Genomic DNA, 19,732 nt, shown 5'->3' on the forward strand with positions numbered 1-19,732 from the left:
AAATAGTGTAAGTCAGCTTGATTCCTGATTGCGTACATTTAAGGGTTCTAAGAAGCTTGTTCAAATGCGTTATGGAATTGTGTGACTGAGATAAGCAGAAGGACTCACTATAGAAACTGCAGTCATCATTCAAGTACCAAACAACTTCCCCTCTAAAAATTTTGGAAAAGAAAGTAACTTGCTTCAGGACCAAAACAATATCTCTCAGAATGATCAGTTTCCTCCTGGAAAATGTAAATCTATGGCAAAATCAAAACAGTGATGCAGATCCCTCCAGACTTCTTTAGTTTGCCTCATTGGAAGGAAAATCTGTTTCTAGGAGGAACAGATCTGATGGGATTCCTACAATTTCTGAATTATCCTCAAGGCACTAGCAACAGGAGAAGTGTTTCAATGCCGTTTCAGTAAAGAAGCTATTGAAGAAACCATTTGTTTAAGCACTCAACTTGTCTTGAATTCATGTAAGTGGTTAAAGAGTCATCAGATGAAACACAGAGTGAAAGCAGAGCCTTATATTTGGATGAAGCAGCACGCAGGCTGCTTGAAGTGAGGAGGAAAAGGAGAGTGTGCACAGCTGGGACGACTTGCTCTCAGATAAGTTTGGTCAGTTTAGTTAAAGTGAATTAGAAGTGAACAGGCAATGAATCAGTTAATGAAAGAGAATAAGAGACAGGCTTTGGACTGGTGTTAACTACCTTTAAGTTCGAACTGAGATGAAAGACCTTCGACTGAGTTAAAAAATATGTACAGTAAAACACAAATGGATTGGTTACTATTCATTCTGTGTAATCAATGCATGTTGGACCATACTGGGTTTTGGCACCCTGAACAGATGTTGCAGCTGAAGTTAAGAAATTCTAGTTATCACATTATACTATTATAAAGGTTTTATCTTCAGATAATTCTGAAAAAGATATACTTGAAACCTCTGAGGGAAAGTTTTGCTTTCAATAAAGTTATTGTACTATGAAGCAAAATGCAACATTAAGAAGCAGATAAAATCATTGTAATGATGTATTTCTTTTATACAAATAATAATGTTTACAGTCTTCATAGGCAAAAGTTCGGAAAGGAACAAACTTATTCTAAATGCGTATTTTGGAGTACAGGGGTTATCTATTTTGAGTTGCAAATAAATGTTCCCCTGATACACACATCTATTTTAAAGCTTGCATTGATGAGAGCTTATGTGTGGTGTGATCCTAACAGCTGATATTTTAGAATGAAAATGAGTAGTCAGCAACATTCTTTTTCAGTTTTCTGCTTTTTCCCTTAGCAGTTTGAGAGTTGTTAGAGTTCTATTCATTTGATCTTTTATTACTTAAAAAAAAAAAAAAAGCTGAGATGCCTTTTATACTTTTCAATTGGGATATTTGCTTGTGGTTTCTAGAGCTGGACATGCAACTAAAAAATAGTACATCAGAGAGGTGCATTTTGGTGATCTGTCACATTATGCTACAATTTCATATTTTTTTTTAAAGGTGCTTTGTTTGTTTGTGTTTGTGGGTTGTTTCTTTTTATTTTTTTTTAATTTTTAATGAGATCCTTCCGATTATGCCCATAGCTTTTAACACAGATATAAAGCAGGAGGGGGGGCGGAAATAAATTCAGGACCTTATGGTGTGCAGGTGAGAGGCTTTTGGGGAAAGAGGCATTAAGAAATTGATGTCATTCTTGTTCAATTGTATTTTGGGAACTTTGTTCAGCTCCACTACAGGCTTTAAATTTAGAAGTCGTTCCAGTCGTTGGCAGAAACCAGGAGGTGAACCTGACAGCCATCATCCTGCCCAAGAACCCTAATTTGACAGTCTTCTACTGGTGGATAGGAAACAATCTTCAGGTACATGAATAGTTTTGACTGAGATTATTTTCAAATAATAAAGGTTGAGTGTCACCTTTTACTTTAAAAGAAATACTGCCATGTTGCATGACTTCTTTTAGACCATCTTCCATTCCAAATAGCCAGTTGCATCTAATGGCAAGCAGTGTCTAACTTCTCTTGTTTTATCACATACATTTAAGGTCTTGATTTCCCTTTATTACTTCTTATGTGGAAATGGAAATTTCTCTTCTAGAATTGGTTTGAATTTCTAACCTATTTTATTTTGGGGGGGAACAACAATTTATTCTGTTTCATTACCTGTGGAAAAAAACTTGTGGACAGGAATGCATTTGGAATCATAGCATTGGTGAATGATGAAACTTGGATTTATGCACTTCCATATTGATAATGTGAGTACTGTAAATTTCAGTGCTGTACAGAAATATATATATGTATTTGTTGTATAGATAAGTATTTTCTGTGAGTCTAAAATAAAGCAGCATACCAAAAATAACTGGGATATCTAAAAGGATATCAAAACTGAAAGCACTCAAACAGTCTAGTGATATTCATATGGGAATAGAAAGTCTAGATGAACATATTCTAGAGCAATAAATATCCAAGTACTTCTATTGGGAATATTTATTTTCTAGCTGGCTTAATTTCTTTTAATGTAATTTTTTCAATAACAGATAAATAAAATATTTTCTTTATGGGGGAGGCTAAGTATGACAGAGGAATGCTTCAGATAAGCGCAATGAACGTTCTTCTTGTAAATGTGCTGTCTGCCATAATCTCAGCCTGTATCTTTTCATTATTATTGACTTTGCCATTGCTAGAACAGGTACTGCAGATCTATGTCATCTTGTGAAGGGTTTTGTAATTCATACAGGTGTGGTCAGGGAACAGAGTATCTCAGTTCTGCCTTGGAGGTTACGGTGGGCTGGTGCGCTTCCATGCGTCATGCTCTTAAGTTGACAGAATTAATCCTTTTGACCTTGACTGTACCCCACTTTTTTAGGCGAATGGCTTGCTATATATGATCATGTAGAGATTTGTGAGCCTGACTCAAAATCGGTTTATTTCAATGGGATGTAAATGGAAACCTAATACTCCAGCAATTATTCTACAAAAAATATTAGCCCCATATGGCAGCTATTCTGTTTATAAACATTCAATTTAAGGAAAGAAACATCCTGTATAGAAAATTGTAATGGAACAATTTTAGAAAATGTTGATTAATTTAATAATAGATGTGAAACATTTTTGTTAATAGTTTTAGTGACTATCTCTTCAGATACTGTTCTTGTGGTTGTTGCTGAAATTCTGTTTTCAACTTACCTTTGTTTTTTAAAGCCACTCCTTACATTGGACAATTTTCTGGTGACAAAGTTTGCTGAGACAGGTGACGTCAGAGTTACAGTGCAAGCTTCCTGTGGGAGCTCCATGCTTCAGGATTCAAAAGTTGTCCATGTTTTTGGTGAGATACTACTCTTGTAGCACTTTTTGTAAAGTTACATCTAATGCCTTGTTTAATCGTTAACATTAGAGGGATTAACTGTCACTAGGTAACTCTGTGAAATTGAACAAACAGTGTGATTGTATGAAAGAGTTTCATCTGAAAGGTTTTGTTTCCTTTGCTTATTTTAAATATTACTGTGGTTCTCAAATGCTATATGTAGCAATAGTGTTTAAGTACTGTTTTGGCCTATGACTCAAGAATTTCTTAGAAATTCTAAGTAAAATGGTTTAAATACTGCTGTAAAAAGGAAAATTTAGTTGTGTATATGCTCTCAGCATTAAGATGATATAAAATAATTTGTTTTTATCACAATATATCACTTTTCCTTTGACACTTATCTGAGAGTTTGGATCAAATATAGCTCCACTGTAATTATTGAATAACCCTTCAGCTCTTGTTTCACATCGTGCCCTGGTGTGTTTTGTTGTGTCTTATAATGTGGTGACAAGGCATAATATACTGTGAAAAATGTAATGCTGATGAATTCTTTACATTGGTATTTGTGCTGTCAAACGTGGGAATTGCGATAAGTGAAAAAGCTTCTTTTTAACGCAGAGCTCAAAGCCTTCAGATATAATGAATACACAACACGATACATCTCTATTCTGTGAAGAAGTTTGTGTTATTTATCATCTTAGTATACATATTAATTAGTAAAAACCACACTTCTGCTAAATGCAGGTTTTATGAACCTTCTCCTTTCTTAAGATAAATGGATTTAACATTTATGCTACCACTTCTAAGTACATTCATTTTTTTAGAAATCTTCAGAACTATAACCCAACTTAGTGTGACCAGATCAATGACTTTGGCTTTCCAGCATTGCTTGTGCTCTTATTGTTGGCCAATCCAAGTGCAAGAAAGTACGTCATGGGGGAAACAAAGAAACCTCTGGAAAAGGAAAGCAGATTAAAGTACTATTCTGTCAGAAGCATTGGGGAGGCCAGGTTTGACTCGTGCATTCCAGAGGTTCTCTTCCTCTGCCTTACGTTAATGTCTCCAGCAGTTCATCCAGTGAGCCTAAATGGAGAAAGGGAAGACTTCGGAGACCTGTTACTGAGGAACAGCCCATTTCTGGTATTTCAGCTATTTTGAACAGTATCCAGAGAAAAGCTGTAGATGTACCTTGGTTTTTATGTTTTGAAGAGTGCAGTACTTAGCCTTTGATATATCATTTCTGTTCTTATTTTCATAGCTAGTTGATGGAATACATGAAGTGTTCATTTTACATGAAGAACAGGAACATGTAATGGGCAAAACCCACATATTTATGAGTCAGTGAGAATAAAATCCATTGGCGCATTCCCACTACAAATAAAAGAAACCAACCACATCTGTGTGGTGCGTTGTCCTAAGGAAAAATTATTGTGAAGGTTATGACCCCGGAGTAAATCTGCTTTGTTTATTTTTTTTTCTTCCTGCTTTTTTATCGTTAGGCACAAATTTGATGATGCTGACAAAAATCCAGAAAGAAAGTGAGTGCCTCAGAGGAGTGTACCCTTGCTCCATGTGAGAGTACACAACACAGAGCACTGAGGTTCCCAGATACTGCAGCCCTGCACAGCAAATATTGCCAAATATATGTTTTCAGCTTTTATTTCTGCAAAACTGTTTTTGCTCCTGATTTGTTACTTGTTAAAAAATGTTTATTGGGGGGGGTTTGTTTGTTTGTTTTTTTCTAGATAATTTTCATGTTCTTCCTCTGAAGTTTACTAAGCACCTGGACATGTACAACCCTGACATAGCGGAGTGGAGGGAAGACATAGGACGGGTGGTAACACGACTTCTTGCAAAGGTGCTCTTTCAGATTGCTCGTAAAATGTTCCCTCGCCAGTTGTAAAGCTTGAAGGTTAAGTTAATGCCTTCTCATTTAGAAAAAAGGAGGCAAATTATAAAGTGAACCTCATGAGCCACATTTCACACAAGTTTGAGCCTAGTGTTGCTTTTATGTGAAGGCTGTAGATGATGAGACTGTAGCACAGAAAGTTTAGGTCTAACACAGCCTAATTGGGATTTAATGCTAAATATTGCTCTTAGGATTAGGGATAGATGCATTAGCAAATACTGCTGAGTCCAAAACAGGAAGAGTAGCTTAAATGTGATATTATTAGAAGTTAAGCAAAGGATCCTGTGTAATATAAAAGACATAGGCTTTGTGTAAAAACAAAGCAGAAGTTAAAAAATTACAATGTCAGTTGTGTAACTTTGAAAATTACATATAATGTATAGGCAAACAGTTCATACACCTGGGTTTTTAGCTCACATTTCCAAAAGAAATGTGAATTGGAAGCAGTTGAATCCTGTAGGTTAAATCAAGTGCAAAGCCATGCAGCAGTTCTGTGAGACGAATAAAAGCCACCCCATAAAACTGTGAGCTCTAGAGCAGTGGCCCACAGGAACACACACTGCCAGCAACTGTGTGCACACACCGACTTCTTGTGAGGAAAGGAGCACTGAGATGCAGGTTGAGAATGTTTTGAAATTGCTTCTGTTGGAAATCACTTGACCTTTCCTGGATCTACAGTAGTGCAAATCGGGTTCTGGGACTTTGACTTTTGTACTTTTTCCTGCCTTTTTTAATGGTTCACATCAAATGTCAAAGTAAATTCCCACTTTTCTCAACTTAAACCCATTCTTAAACCAGTGTCAGTCAAACAAATGTTTTAATCCCTTATAAAATTGTCCTTGCATTTTAGTAACTACTAAATCATTTGCAAAAGAATACGAACAATTTAATGGAATTTCAGAGTCTGTCTGAGAAAGGAAGGCTACAGGAAGTGTCCAGGGTGTTGTCATTAAAATTGTGTGGCTATATTGTACAACACATGAAAAAATTTGGGACTAGAAGAGAAATTTGTACAGACTACTTTGAGAAGGAATGCACTTGACTTTCAGTGTGGGTTGCAGATATTCATAACAATTTCAGGAACTGAACTTAGGTGCTCTTAGTCTCCTCCTGGAAGACTCTTTTCCATCCATTAAACACAGATGGAAAAGTAGCCTCCCTAAGCTAAAGTTAGCTGTAATGAATATGCCCTTCTAAGTCTACTAAGTGTCTGAATGGCCCACAAAGGATTCTAAATCACTTAGGAATTTTTTTATGTTACCCTAGAAATGCACAGCCATTGCAGAGTCTTGCTAAAACTGCCTACCACTTCAGTTTGCTTCTTTCCATGATGCCACTAAATCTCTTTAATGCGATAACAATGCTTAGCTCTTCCAATCTTCAAAGAGCAGCTCACATTTCAGTTAATTTATGCTTGGCTTTGTTCATGTTTTAGCTTCTGGTGGAATCGCCGCTAAATATTAAGGATCTGAACACCAAAGACTAAAAGACACGTGTGGAGTTACTTATGTATTTTCTATGAAATAAAAAGCACACTGTCCTCTAATTTGCCATATGCCTTTCTCTTCACAGGAAACCAATATACCCGAAGAAACACTCATGACAGTCGTGAAACCGGGTCTGCCCACAACTGCTGACTTGCATGTGCTGCTACCAGCAAACCAACCAAAAAGGAAGAGAAGTGTGACTAGTGATAAGGTAACCAGAGCACTGTCTGTCTGGTTAGGACAGTCTCCATCCTGTTTTGCAATCCATGACTGTACTCTCATTGTCTTTACGTGAAATTAAAAGGTGCTCCCTAACTATGTGAAGGTCTCACTCCCACCTGACAAGAGACATGTAAAAGCTAGAAAGGCTGTGACTGCTGTGTTTGACAGTGTGTAGACCAGCATAATCTAGTGCTTGCTGGTATTAGTGTATTTCTCAAGAATAATATCAATCAATTTTTTAAACAGAAACAACAGGGGTGGCATGTCAGTCTGTGAGGATCCAGTAGAGCAAAGAGTGTATTTAGAACACTGATATTTCTGAAGAGTGACGAACCATCTCTGCATCGTCTTCAGAAGAAAATTAGATTTCAGGTCAAACAGAAACAGAATCTTAATAGTTGACCTATAATGTAAAGAGCATCAAGCAGGTAGTTTCTGCCTTTATGAGCAAATGTCATTTTCAATTGGCAGGAAACAAATATAGTGAACACAGGAGTCAAAATCAGACATGAGTTTCTCCCTGCTTATTTCCAAACCATATTTCTTCCATAATAAAAGACCTTATGCCAGTTGAAAATCGGAAGACTGGCACTTTTAATTAATTATATTTGTCCTTTTGCTGTCATAGAGAAGGAACAGATACCAACACTGTGCCAGTATCTTGCAGTTCGAGTCCTGCCAATTACAAAGAATCCCAGTGTAAGGTTTTGTTAATTTGAAGAGCATTTTACAGCATTTTGAGGCAAGGTCACAGTATCCAAAGAGCTGGAGAAGCAGGTAAAATGAAGCTCTTCCTATTAACACAAAACAAGTAGATTGTGTTTGGAATTGATGGGATACACTTTGGAAGTTCCAAAAGAGTATGTTGACGCTGTTCAAATCTTGGCTGAAAACCATTTAGATTTGGGATATTATGTAATTTCCAAAGGATTGTTAAAGGCAATAATTTCTTGGTGAAGCAGCTAACACCAACTTGGTGGAGTCTCTATTGGTGTTTTACATGAAGTGTTGCGATGTGATGCAATTTATGAAATTACTGGTCTAGAATAGGAGTCATTACTGGTAAAAGTAGCCAGCAATATCAAAGATCATAAGTTGGCGATGTAATAGTAGGAGCCCTTTGGATAATTCTGAAGTTTGATTCCATTCTGACAAAAAGTCTTTTTCTTTCAAATTTATGCATGCAGAAATAAAAGTTGAGTATGATTTAACCTGGTTTTAAGAACATAGCGGTTTCAAAAGTATTTCATTCTAAGACTTGGTCACTTGATTTATGCATATCTATTACATGTCTAATGTACGGTGGGATGAGTCCCATTGAAAGAGTCAATTAAAGTTCATTTAAACTATAGTTTGGAAGCTAAAGTGCGTTTAAACTATAGCTTGGAAAGCAGAGGCTCTGAGGAAGATTTGGAGTTCTGCCTAGACATGAACTACATGAAAATTCCCAATGAGTTGCTTTGGCAAAAGGGGCAAGTCAGACCCCAAGATGTATAAGTGGGTAAGAGTTTGAATAGCATCATTATTTTTGTACCACAGTGCAGGAGCCATTGTGTTCACATGTTCAAATATTCTCATTGAAAAGGATGTAGATAAGGAATATAGAAAATTTAAATGCTACTATAAGAACCTTAACTTAGAGAGTCTAGAGAGGAGCTCCAAACACTAGATTTGTTTTTTAAAAAGTTGGAGAGGTGGCAGCACTGTGCTCAATAAATACCTTGGGGCAGGAAAAAGAAATACCAACAAATGAACAAAAAACCATGAGTACTGAAAAAAACATCAATCTAACAGTGAAATAAATAAGCCACAAACTTTCACTGGATTCACAGGAGGTTCAAATTTTTGATTTGTGGAAGTGTAGTTTGTATAGGCTTGGGTGGGAAACCAGGAGTGGTGAGAGAAATAACGAACAAGTGTTAGTCGCTTCAGCAAAAACCAGAGCAAATGTTGGTTTCCTCAAACACATGCCAGGAAAATATGATATATCCAAAGTTATAGGGCTCAGTAATTTCATTTGCTGGCTGAAAGTCAGATTAGCCTAAAGTACTGGTCCCTCTGGACTGACACTAGTTAACTCTATTTCAGTGGTGACAGCATCACTTTAAAGGCTGCTAATCAATATAGTTGTCATATCCATTCTCTTTTCAGGCTTTGTGCAAAAGGTAAATACGTAAGAGCTATCTGGAGTAATTGTCTTGTAGAATAACTGAGGCCATGCTCACATCACCCTTATGTTGAGTCATTCCCTCAGAAAAAAATGTAATAAAGTCAGTGGAATAGCTTCAGAAATTGGATATTCCTCATTATGAGCGAGGATATTTGAATTTGAACTTTTGTGTAGTCTCTGTCCATAACATGAGTGAGGCCACAAGGATTTCTATCTATTATACTGCAAAGTCTTGTCAAAAATGAGCACCATAATTGATAATATCGTAAAAGGGGTTACTTGTGAAGGTTTCTTGGATATAAAATATGTTTCTCATTTGGCATCCTATGGGTAGTCATATCCTAAATTATAAGGCATGGAGTATAAAACTAGCTTTGATCTTATAGAAAATTACCCATTTTGAAGACACGAGCAAGTAGAAGGGAAAATTCACACAATTTGTCATCTGGGGTTAGGATATGATGGTATATTTAAGGGTTCTGCTCCATAAAAATGTGAGAGACCATATTTTATTGTGCTCTATCCACTGGAGAAAAATAAGAGGAATCCTGATTTTTTCCACATGGGTGGATGTATATATTTCTACAGAGTATAGTTAAAAATTAGGTATAGATGGAATCCATCCCATTATAGGTAAGGAGATGAAGTAAATTATGATGTGCAGTTCATTATCAAATAGCAGTTACTTTTCATAGCAAGAAATCTAAAGTGACATCACGGGTTTTCTTCTGACAGGTTAGAAGAATGGAGAGTTTTTAATACAGATTATGCATTGTGTGAGTTATGACCAAAGTAAACCCAATAGCGTGTGCAAATGACATGCTATCTGTCACACACAGGGTACACGTAAAGGCTTTGGTAAGCAGAGAGAAAGATTTGGCTATGAAAATTGGACTTCTTCAGCTTTTATGGATTGTGGAGTTTTGCATCATTTTTAAATATGGAATTCCTTTAAGATTTCAGCTCATCATTGACAAATGCTTTCTGAGTTTCTCACCATTTAATGAAGCAGAGGTTTTCCTTTTTAGAGCATTGAGTCTCTCAAAGTGGAACAGAGTGTGAGATGTCTGACATTCTCTTTGTTGTATTTTCAGAGAATAGCAGCTATAAAGCAGGCCTTGAATGCACACGAGATCAGTTTTTTTCTGAGGGGAGGATACTGGGTCTTAGTGACTTTAGCTGACTCCGATTCAGGTAAATATATAAACAAAGCTCCCAAAAGACCAGCCTTCGGATGCCTGTCTGAGTTCTGATAAGGAGAAAAATCTTCATATCAATATGCATGTGTACATCTCTGCCTTGTATCTCTCATCCTGTCCTGAGATAAATGATATGCTTTTTCTCTGTTTAAAACAAATGAAACCAGGTTTTTTGTATGCAATCTCTGGATTCACTGCGTACCTGTGAGCTTGTTGAAGAAGAGTATATGTGCATACATGTGTTTGTGTTTTGAACAGAGATACGTTCAAATGATGTTTAACTAGAAAGTTCAGCTTTGACTTGAACCTTGTATTAGAATGTCCTGTAATTTTTGTTTGTGCATCACATCCCATAATATATCCTTCTTTCTTATTTCAATGTGTTACGAGAACAAATTAGCTGACCACAATCAATTTATGTAAATACTGATGTGATATTTTATCTGTCAGCTCTCTGTAGAAGACAAAGCTCTTTAATCTCATCCCTAATACAGGGTGGTGCTACAGTCTTGCTGTGGTACCTCATCTGGTTTAACGGACTAACGTTCGTTAGCCCGCACAACAGGTTGGGCTTGAAAGAAGCCCAAGTTGAGTCCAGCCTTCACCAAATTACGACCTTGACGAGTGTATTTGTTGTTCAGAGCCTTAGTTTCTCCATCTGTGAAATTAATAGAGCCCTGCTCTTGCAACACATGTACTTAGGATATGCGATTATTTCCTATGATAACTTTAGATACCCAGAAAAAACCCTACTGAGTATGCAAATAATTAAATGTTCAGGAGGTGGTTTGGTTTTAATTGGTCCGCTGTCCCCTAGTTACAAGTCACCAATTAATTTTGTGTTGTTGCCTTTTTAAAGAAGCTGCAGATGAAGTTACACAAATAACAAATGTTTTTGACATGACAATGACATGGAAAAGCAAGCCTAAGAATGTAACTGATCTGAAAGAGGGCATGCTAAACTGTTCTTTTATTTCATATTTCAGACTCTCAGAGGATTGGAGGAGGCAGTGGCTACTGGGCTATTGTGGTTCTCTTTGTTATCTCTCTAGTCGCAGTTGGGGCTTTCATCCTCTACAAATTCAAAAGGCAAGTAAACCTTAATCAACAACATATACATTTTAAGAATTGGATTTATCCACAGATGAGCAAAGCAGAGTTTGTTCTTTGAAAAGGAGGTTTCTTGAAGAATTGCAAAAAGTCCACCACTTTGAAAATTGTGTTTTTCCGAACTTTTCAGACATCAAGGTACTGCACTGATGCTTACTTTCATTTGTTGTGTTCCAAGGTAAATAGCAGCAATACGGGAACTATGGAGAGTTTGTTCAGCTTGTCTAAATAATATCATCAAGAAAGAGAGCTGAACTAAAATATTATTCCTGATAATTGCCTACCTCATTACTCCTAGCAGTTATGAATAAACAAAAGCTATCGGAACAACAAGTGCATCTGCAATGCTTAATTTGCTTAAAAAAAAAAAAAAAAAAAAGGTAGTTTTATCAAAACGCATAGCGCTCTGGAGTTTCTCTTTGCACACACTACATTTTAATTGCTGGGGCAATGCCACATAGAATGAGTGGTGGAAATAGATTAGCATTAATTTGACACTGGAGTGTGTTAAGTGGAGAAATAATGCTGAAAGTGGCCTTTATGAGAGGCAGGTTCTCAAAATTGACAGGGGATACCATGCCAGCTTTTGATGGTCTGATAGGTCTTTAGTCTGGAATTTATTTTAATTATAGCTACTAGGATGCTGTGCAATCTGAAGAATTTTGTTCTTCTTAACAAGTTTTTGTAGTCATTGGCTGTGCTCTTGTTATTTTGGTGTCTCTGGGGCATTTAGAAGCTATTGGGTTTGATCATACTGGAAACAAGCCTTCATCATCATGGCCTTAGTCAGTGAGGGTTCCTATTGATTTGTTTCATTCTTTAAAGATTGATTTTTATTTGAAATAAACATAAACTTATAGAAACGCGTACGGCACTGAGTCTGTGATAGTGATAAGTGTAGGTAACGTTTAAGTAAGAGTTTGTTTAAAGAGGATTTTTTTAAGTCAGTAGAGAAAAACCCCTTTTTCCAAGAATCTCTTCATTTTCTCACCATAGCACCTAAATTTCTTAGAGGTCATAGTGGCTGATTGCTCTAAAGGACAAAGCACAGAGTGTCGTATCACACTGTCTACAATGCAATAAAAACCCATTTCGCTATTTTAGGTGCCTGCAGCAAGGAAAAGCATAAAAATGGTTGATGTGATGTAATTATATTATTTCAGTAGCAATACATGGAGGATTTGCTGTTTGTAGTGTGGGATCATAAAACTTGCTCGCGATTTCTTTTGAAAGCTATATGATTTATATCTTTTATTAGCTCCTAAATGAGAGCAATTAAATAACAGACACAATTACTGGAAGGCAAAAGAAGTATAAAATATTCAAGCAAGGAAGAAAAAAATTATTTTCTTTAAGTTCTTTCTAAAATGCCCAATGAACCATTGCTTTATAAATAGAGCTTTTATTCAGGAGGAAACTATAGCAAATTGTGAGCTTTAATGTCTCTCGTACTTCTGTATATATTTGTGAAAATCATTTGCATTTAAATTTTATGGGGGTTTAATTTAGGTGTGAGGAGAATTGTGAGATATATTCAAATGTTTCTCAGTAGCCTGAAAACTGCTGTTGGCATTGATGAACGACCATGCAGTAGTATTCAATTTTAGTCTGTATCATATCTGTTTCTGAGATGTCTGACAGAATTGTTTTTAAAGATTCCTGCTAAGCTTTTCAATATGACAATTTTTTTTTGGTTGCATACTTCATTTGCAATTTCATCTTCAAATAATATTGAGTGACTAATTGGTGCTATGTTTGAAAAAACACTTTTTCCCTGTGTGCGCCCTGTGAACTCCTCTCCCACCCTAATCTTTAATCCCTTAAAAAGAGTGTTTCCTGGGTATAAAGATGGATGGTGAACTGCTGGATCCCCATGGAGTACTTACTTGCAAGTATAGTCCCTTTAAAGTCAGTACAGTGAGTATGTAAGTTTACAAACTGGTCTATGGGGACCGAGACTGTGAAGCTGAGTGTCCTTTATAGATATAAAGGTTACAGGTTGTAATGCACAAAGGCAGCTTGTCAATATTGTATACCTGTATATTAAAAAATAATTTGCTGAAAGAATGACATAGACAACAAAAATTGTTCAATTTTAGGAGATAATTTCAGCAGAAGAATACTTTCTGGGTCCTGTGGTAGCTCAGAAAAAACATGCAAATGTAAAAATGAGGTTTTTTCATATGGAAATTGCAGGCACCTATAAAGTGTTGAAATGTTAATACTGTCCATAATTTTTATATGATTCACAAAATTATGGAGGAGACAGGAGATGTTGATAATGCTTTTCTTTCATTTATGTAAGTTGATAGTCAGATATTCCCTTCAGAAAAAATTTAAAGCTCTTTCTCCCCCCCCCCCGCCCCTCAAGTCAGGCAAAGGTTTATTAATCTTTGTTTTATCACTATGCTAATTGGGTCTATAGGACTTGCAGTTGGCATTGGGGCACAAGCAATGCAGGTGGTCTGCAAAAGATTGCAGGGACATGCCTTGGACTAGTCTCTCTCTCTTTGCTGGCCAAAGGACCGTTTTTTACTGGTTAAGTTTGATACCTGGAAAGATGCAAGATGAAGAGCCTGGCTTGCAGATAAGATGGTGACTGGATTGACAGGGAGGTTACGGCTTCATACATGAGAGCGTTTCATCCATTTGCAATGAGCAGAGACACTGTTCAGGACTTGTGAGGAAAAGTAAAGAGAAAATAGTGAACTTCTGTGTAGACCATAGTACGGCTTCCACAGAAAATGGAGAAACCTACCTGAACTGCCTGATGGTTCCTGCATGCTGAGGTCCCTTGTCCCCAAGCATAGTCACTGCCCTGCCTGCCCAGATTATCTCTGAAGTTTATGTTGTAAGAACCCGGATCTTAATTTATACTAATTTTTGTCAGGCAGAATTATGAGATGAAAGACTGTGTTGACAAGACATGAGGGACTAATCTAATACCTCTTTGTAATGATTCTTCCAGGGCAATGAGGACGGCTATGATGAAACTTGCTGCTCCTGTTTGATCTGCCAGTTTTTGAAAACTGCAATACCCAGCGCTAAAAATTGGTGTCCCTTGCAAGAAGTAAATGTCATGAGATTAGTTTGAGGGAGAACAGTAATCTAAAAATAACAGTCCTGCATAAGATTCTGTGTCAGATGCCTCGTATGCAGAAAACCAAGAGAGTATTTTATCTAATTAAGCAGGGGGTAGGGGAAAAACAGAGGCTGAATCATATAAAGGTAGTGGGATTTTGGCTGATTAGTTTTATGCATAGTAAAAACCAACACTGTCTCATTGCTCCTGAAGTAATGCGCATTAAAAGAAAATTTTAAAATTGTATTATTTCCCATTAATCAAAACTAAAATTGTAGGGTCAGCTGGATAATCAGAGTTGTCATGGCTGTCTAGTTAATGATTAGATGCCTGCGGGTTACATAATTTTCAATGTACTCTAATCCCAAATACCTAAACACTGACTAAGATGACTGCTGCCCTCTGTTCTTACATACAGTAAAATTACAAGCATTTATCATTACATCTCCCAACTCCCCCCCCGCTCCTTTATCTAATGGCCTATTTGTGCATGAAGCCACTTCTCCCCAGGAACATGTGCTTGAAAATCTGGTGCTGGAGTCCCCAGAGCTCATGGAGTGACTCCTAGCAATCCCAAGGGTGCTTGGGTTGCTTTGGACATAAAAAAATAGCCAAAAAGTCTTGAGACACACAGGGTTTTGATCCTTTGTGATCAGAGTAGGTAAGCAATTCAGATTAGGGCTATTTTTACCCAGTAAATTAAAAGTAAATTCTAAATAATAAATGCTGATAGTTTAAAAAAAACTAATTCTAGTTGTATCCTACTAATAAACAAAGATCGGTTAAGATAGTTTTGGAAGAAATTTTCAGGATGGCAGTAAAGAGCGACAGGTTATATCCCAGCTGCTAAATCTGACTGCATCTGTGGCACAAGAAGCAGTGTAGACAACAAACATGGGCAAGCCAAGAATAATTTGCCTTTTCTTTGCCCTTGTTTTCTGAGTGTGGAAATCACCGATGTGGTGCCTCAAGCAAACAGTATGTTACAATGCTCAGTAGTACGCTTCAGTGGTTTAAGCATCCAGGTACGATGAACTACAGCTGCTTCTTTTGACCAGAACAATGTGAAACAGCTGGAAAATATTTTTGAGAAATCAGGTTTATTTTTTAATGCAGATCTGGGACCTGCATATATTTGTTTCTATACCATACCATCTTTACTAAATTTGGTTCAGTAAAAACATACTTCTTCCATTCCCTTTGAAAAAATGTTTATATTTTTTGTGAGTTTCAAGTTGGCATCCAGAAAAGATTTCTTCATCTTTTCAGAGCAAGCTTCTATGGTGTGGGGTCCTGGACAACAGCAGAGAGAAGGCAAATAGCACTGTCTGCACTAGGCAAAGTGGAGGAAAGGAAAATTATATTTTAACCACATCAAAGCTGCCATGAAATCATCAGGTTACTAGTGGAAGATCTGAAATCATCCTTTCTTATTTTTCACTTCTGTAAAACAACAGGCTATTAGAGTAGCCGAACCAGAGCAAATAGTTGGCTTTTCTGCTTAGGTATTTTACCTGCTTAATAGTAGCAAACTTGATTCTGTAAAAGAGTATGAAAATCTTCGTCTTTTAATTTGTATGCAAACTACTGCCAGTGTACTTAAAGCTGCATACTTTGTTTTCACAGATTGCCATGAATCTACTTCAGCCAAATTTATACCATTTTATTTGTATTCCTTTTTTTTTTTTTTTTTTTTGCTGCTACTATCAAGTGCCACTTTTGGTAAATGAACTCCTTCCCGGGTCATTTCCACAATCTGGAGCAGAACTGTGTTATCTTTCTGCCTCATTGACTTACTATCTCATTTCCACTCTCTGAAGAAAAGCTATTTTTTTCCCCACCTTGCTTATACTACTTTTATGTTCCATGAGAGCAAGTTTAGTCCCAATCCCTGTCATTTAGTTAAAAAAAAAAAAGCAGGCACTAATTTAATGGTCCATAATATTTCATAAAAACTTCCTCAGAAATCAAAGTAATAGCATGTAGAAAAGATTTCTGAAATGAAAGAGGCAAGTAAATCAGGAGTGCCTAAAAGCACAAAGAAGTCAGTCATCTGAACCTTAATCCAAACATAATAAAGCCAACACCACAATATAGTATTGTATTTAATGGATTATTATTGTTGTTAGTTTTATTTAAGTTCCAAGAGAATGCTGCATTATTCCATATCCTTTTCCATGTGAATATGTTCCTATTTTTTATACTAAACAGAATCTTAATCAAGCCTCTGGAAAATGACTGAAGTTGTATAAAGGCCAATGAATGCTGGCTCCACAAGGAAGGAATTGAAAGCCAAATGAGCTAGAGAGTTTAAATGAGTGGGAATCAATATCTCATCCCTCTCCTGCTGTTTCTTACTGCTGAACATTTTTAAGTGCAAACAGTTCCAGCTATGAACTGATTAGAATTTGTGAGTATAGGGAGGGAAAAAAAAAGGTGTCTGGAATATTTTCTAAAAGGTGTGGGACCTAGAGAGCTTGGTGAAAGCCATTGTCTGTCCAGAATTAAGTCTCCAGTTCATATTTTTATGGTCCTCAAAGCGGGCATGAATATTTATTCTTCTTCATGATTGAAATAAAATGTTACAGAGAAAACAAACGGAACTAAAAATGTAAACCATGGAGTGCTGGCTCAGCAGAGGTAATTGTCTCCAGTGATGGATGTGAAGCACATGCATGTTGCAGCTGAAGAGTAAACCTCCGAAAGAAACTATTGCATAATCTTTTCCTCTGTTCTTAAAAATGTGCTTTCAATTTTTATATTGCTGATATAAATCTCTTGGGTCAAATTTCATGTCTTGTCATGTTTTCACAGTAGTCTTTTATGTAGACCCAGGCATTTCAGCTCTGCCTGCTTAAGTTACATTGGACTCAACATAAATTGCTTGCTCAAGAAGAGCAAAACACATCAGGGCACACAAGGGTTTTTCTCTGCATAATTAGGGGTAGCAACTTCTTTCCTACATGCTAGAGCAGTGAGGAACATCTGGAAAATTACCAGAATTGGGCCCATCTTTAGCAAGGATTCAGTATCCACATCCTGTTTCATCCCACAGTGCGGTGTCCCTTAGAAACAGAACATCTGGCACATGTGTTAAAAATGCCTCTTGAAAAGGCTTGGACCATCATTTTCTTCAGTCTGGTTGAGTCTCTGCCTTGTAAAACTAAACCAATATGAAACACGTAGAGATCTCTATAATGTATAAAAGGTCAAATGCCTGCTATGTATGCCTTCACAAGACTTGTAATATTCTCTTTCCCCCCATCCATACTCTCTTACAATCTAAGATGCTTTTCTTCTGTAAGTGTAAGGAGCAAAAGAAAGTACAGAAGAGTCACTGTGTACCTCAACTTTATACCTTCCACAAAGGATCTGTACTTAGCAGGATTGGGCTCATGAGGTTTAGGTGAGTGAGAAATAACAGCTTACACCTTTTCTCCTTTCATCTGTAACCTGTAAAGAAGTGCTCTTCACAACAGTATGTTTAATGGTCATTTATGAAGTTGAGAGGTTTCTTCATTCGGGAACCCATTAATATGTTTAATAGTATGTGTTGTGAATGTGGAGATTTCTAACCAGAGATGTGTGTAAAAGCCTCAGGATTTACACCGAAGGACACACCTTGTTGATCTGGTTTCAGACAGGACCTTCAGCCTCAGCAGGCAACAGTTAGACTGGCAGCTCTGCTCCCTTTCCTTAGCTGCAAAGGTCCGATGTTCCACATGGGTTTGAGATGGATAATGTTGTTGTGTCAAAAATATTTTGATAATGCCATTGATACTTCTACAGTCTGTCAGAAATACAGTTTTGAGAAGGTCTCCTAATTATTGCAGAAACATATGTGCTAATTCTGCAGATGTGTTGCGAAGACATTCTTCTGGGTTTTGTTTCCCTTGGGCATTTGGTGCTGGACTGATAGTGAGCAGTTTGACAGGTTTGATGCAGATCTGATTGAGAGGGGTATTGTTTTCCACATGACCAGTTTCATTAGCAGACACATTAAAAACAGTCTGGAGTTACTGGCCCTAGAGAAAAAAAAATCAAAATTAATTACCTAATTTATTTGTTTTGGTAAGGAGGAATATCCTTCCTCGCTTCAGTGTGGCTCTTCTCATCAAGTTAATGGGAGGAGAGTGGTGCAGGGCTTGGCTTCATGTGCATGTTTGTGTTGGAGGAGCCCTCAGACCTGTCGAAGGGATCGTAATAGCACAACATTGTGCTATCAGAGCTTCTTTCCGTCCTTGTCTTTAGCATTTGCTTAGTCCTGTGCTTTATCTGCTCCGTGCTCACTGAGAGAACAGAGCAAGAGCAATCAGATTTCTTTATTTATGCCGCTTATAAATAATGGGATAAAATACCTGATTTTTATATATTTTATATATATTTATATATTTTATATATATATATAATTTTATGTGTGTGTATACACATACCTATACAGATTTCTGTGTGTACATATATAGGTATATAGGATGCAATTCGTCTCTTGGATAGTTCAAATTAAAGGAAGGAGATCCTCTTCAGTCATCTTTCATTGTTCAGCAATTTCTATTAATTATTTTGATGCAGGGAAAGGTACTGTTTGAAATAGTTTGCTGCAGTAACTTTTATCTCAAACTAAGTTGGTAAAGAACCTTTCTTCTGAAATGACATTTAAAGACAGGTCATTTTCAAAAGCCTAGAGAGAGCAGCCTATGTATTTTTCCAGCTTTCATACTGCTGCCAGAATATGGAGCAGAAAATGGTCGTTTTTGGAGAGGTGCCTAAATATTAGTGTCACTTTTTCTCCTTTCACTTTCTAAAGGAGCTCAGCAGCAACCGCAGCTTAGCCTCAGCAGTTCAACCCCATTTTCTCTTTTCTTCTCATTGTCTGCCCGTTGCAATAATCTGTGTTTAAGCACAGACTTTGACAGCCATGATCTGCTGTCATGCTGATCAAGCTGTCAAGCTGCTTCTTGCAGTGTAGGAAATGGAACTCACAACCTGCAACTCCCTAATTAGAAGTGTCTGCCTGATGCATAGGAAAGGATGTCCCTATATGCCCAGGCAGATTGCAGGTGAGTGCAGCTACAACAAAGGGTATGACTGTCTAGAAATGTTTAAGCCATAAATTCTGTTGCAAAGTTAGAAGTCTCTGATTATTTCATTTGATTTTACAAAGTGTAATTTAAGTTAATCTAGTTAAGAACTCTGTATCAGTTCTTACTCTTAAGCCTCCCAGGCTCAACCATGGTGCGAATTATCCATGAGAGCTGATAGAGCCATTTAATAA

The 19,732-nt window shown here is 37.0% G+C and overlaps 1 protein-coding gene across 5 annotated transcripts in view; it reads left to right on the top strand.

Moving 5' to 3' along the window:
* The window catches only part of SORCS2 (sortilin related VPS10 domain containing receptor 2), a 605,494-nt gene that overhangs the window by 578,778 nt on the left and 6,984 nt on the right, over nt 1-19,732 (top strand). For all 5 annotated transcript variants that reach the window (XM_065633605.1, XM_065633601.1, XM_065633603.1 and 2 more), the window contains exons 20-25: nt 1,707-1,840; nt 3,179-3,302; nt 5,027-5,139; nt 6,763-6,888; nt 10,164-10,263; nt 11,255-11,357. In XM_065633605.1, coding sequence (XP_065489677.1) covers nt 1,707-1,840; nt 3,179-3,302; nt 5,027-5,139; nt 6,763-6,888; nt 10,164-10,263; nt 11,255-11,357 — 700 coding nt within the window. The remainder of the gene's footprint in view (nt 1-1,706; nt 1,841-3,178; nt 3,303-5,026; nt 5,140-6,762; nt 6,889-10,163; nt 10,264-11,254; nt 11,358-19,732) is intronic.

Source organism: Caloenas nicobarica, chromosome 4 (genome assembly GCF_036013445.1).
Source record: "Caloenas nicobarica isolate bCalNic1 chromosome 4, bCalNic1.hap1, whole genome shotgun sequence".
In the NCBI taxonomy this organism is placed as follows: Eukaryota; Metazoa; Chordata; class Aves; order Columbiformes; family Columbidae; genus Caloenas; species Caloenas nicobarica.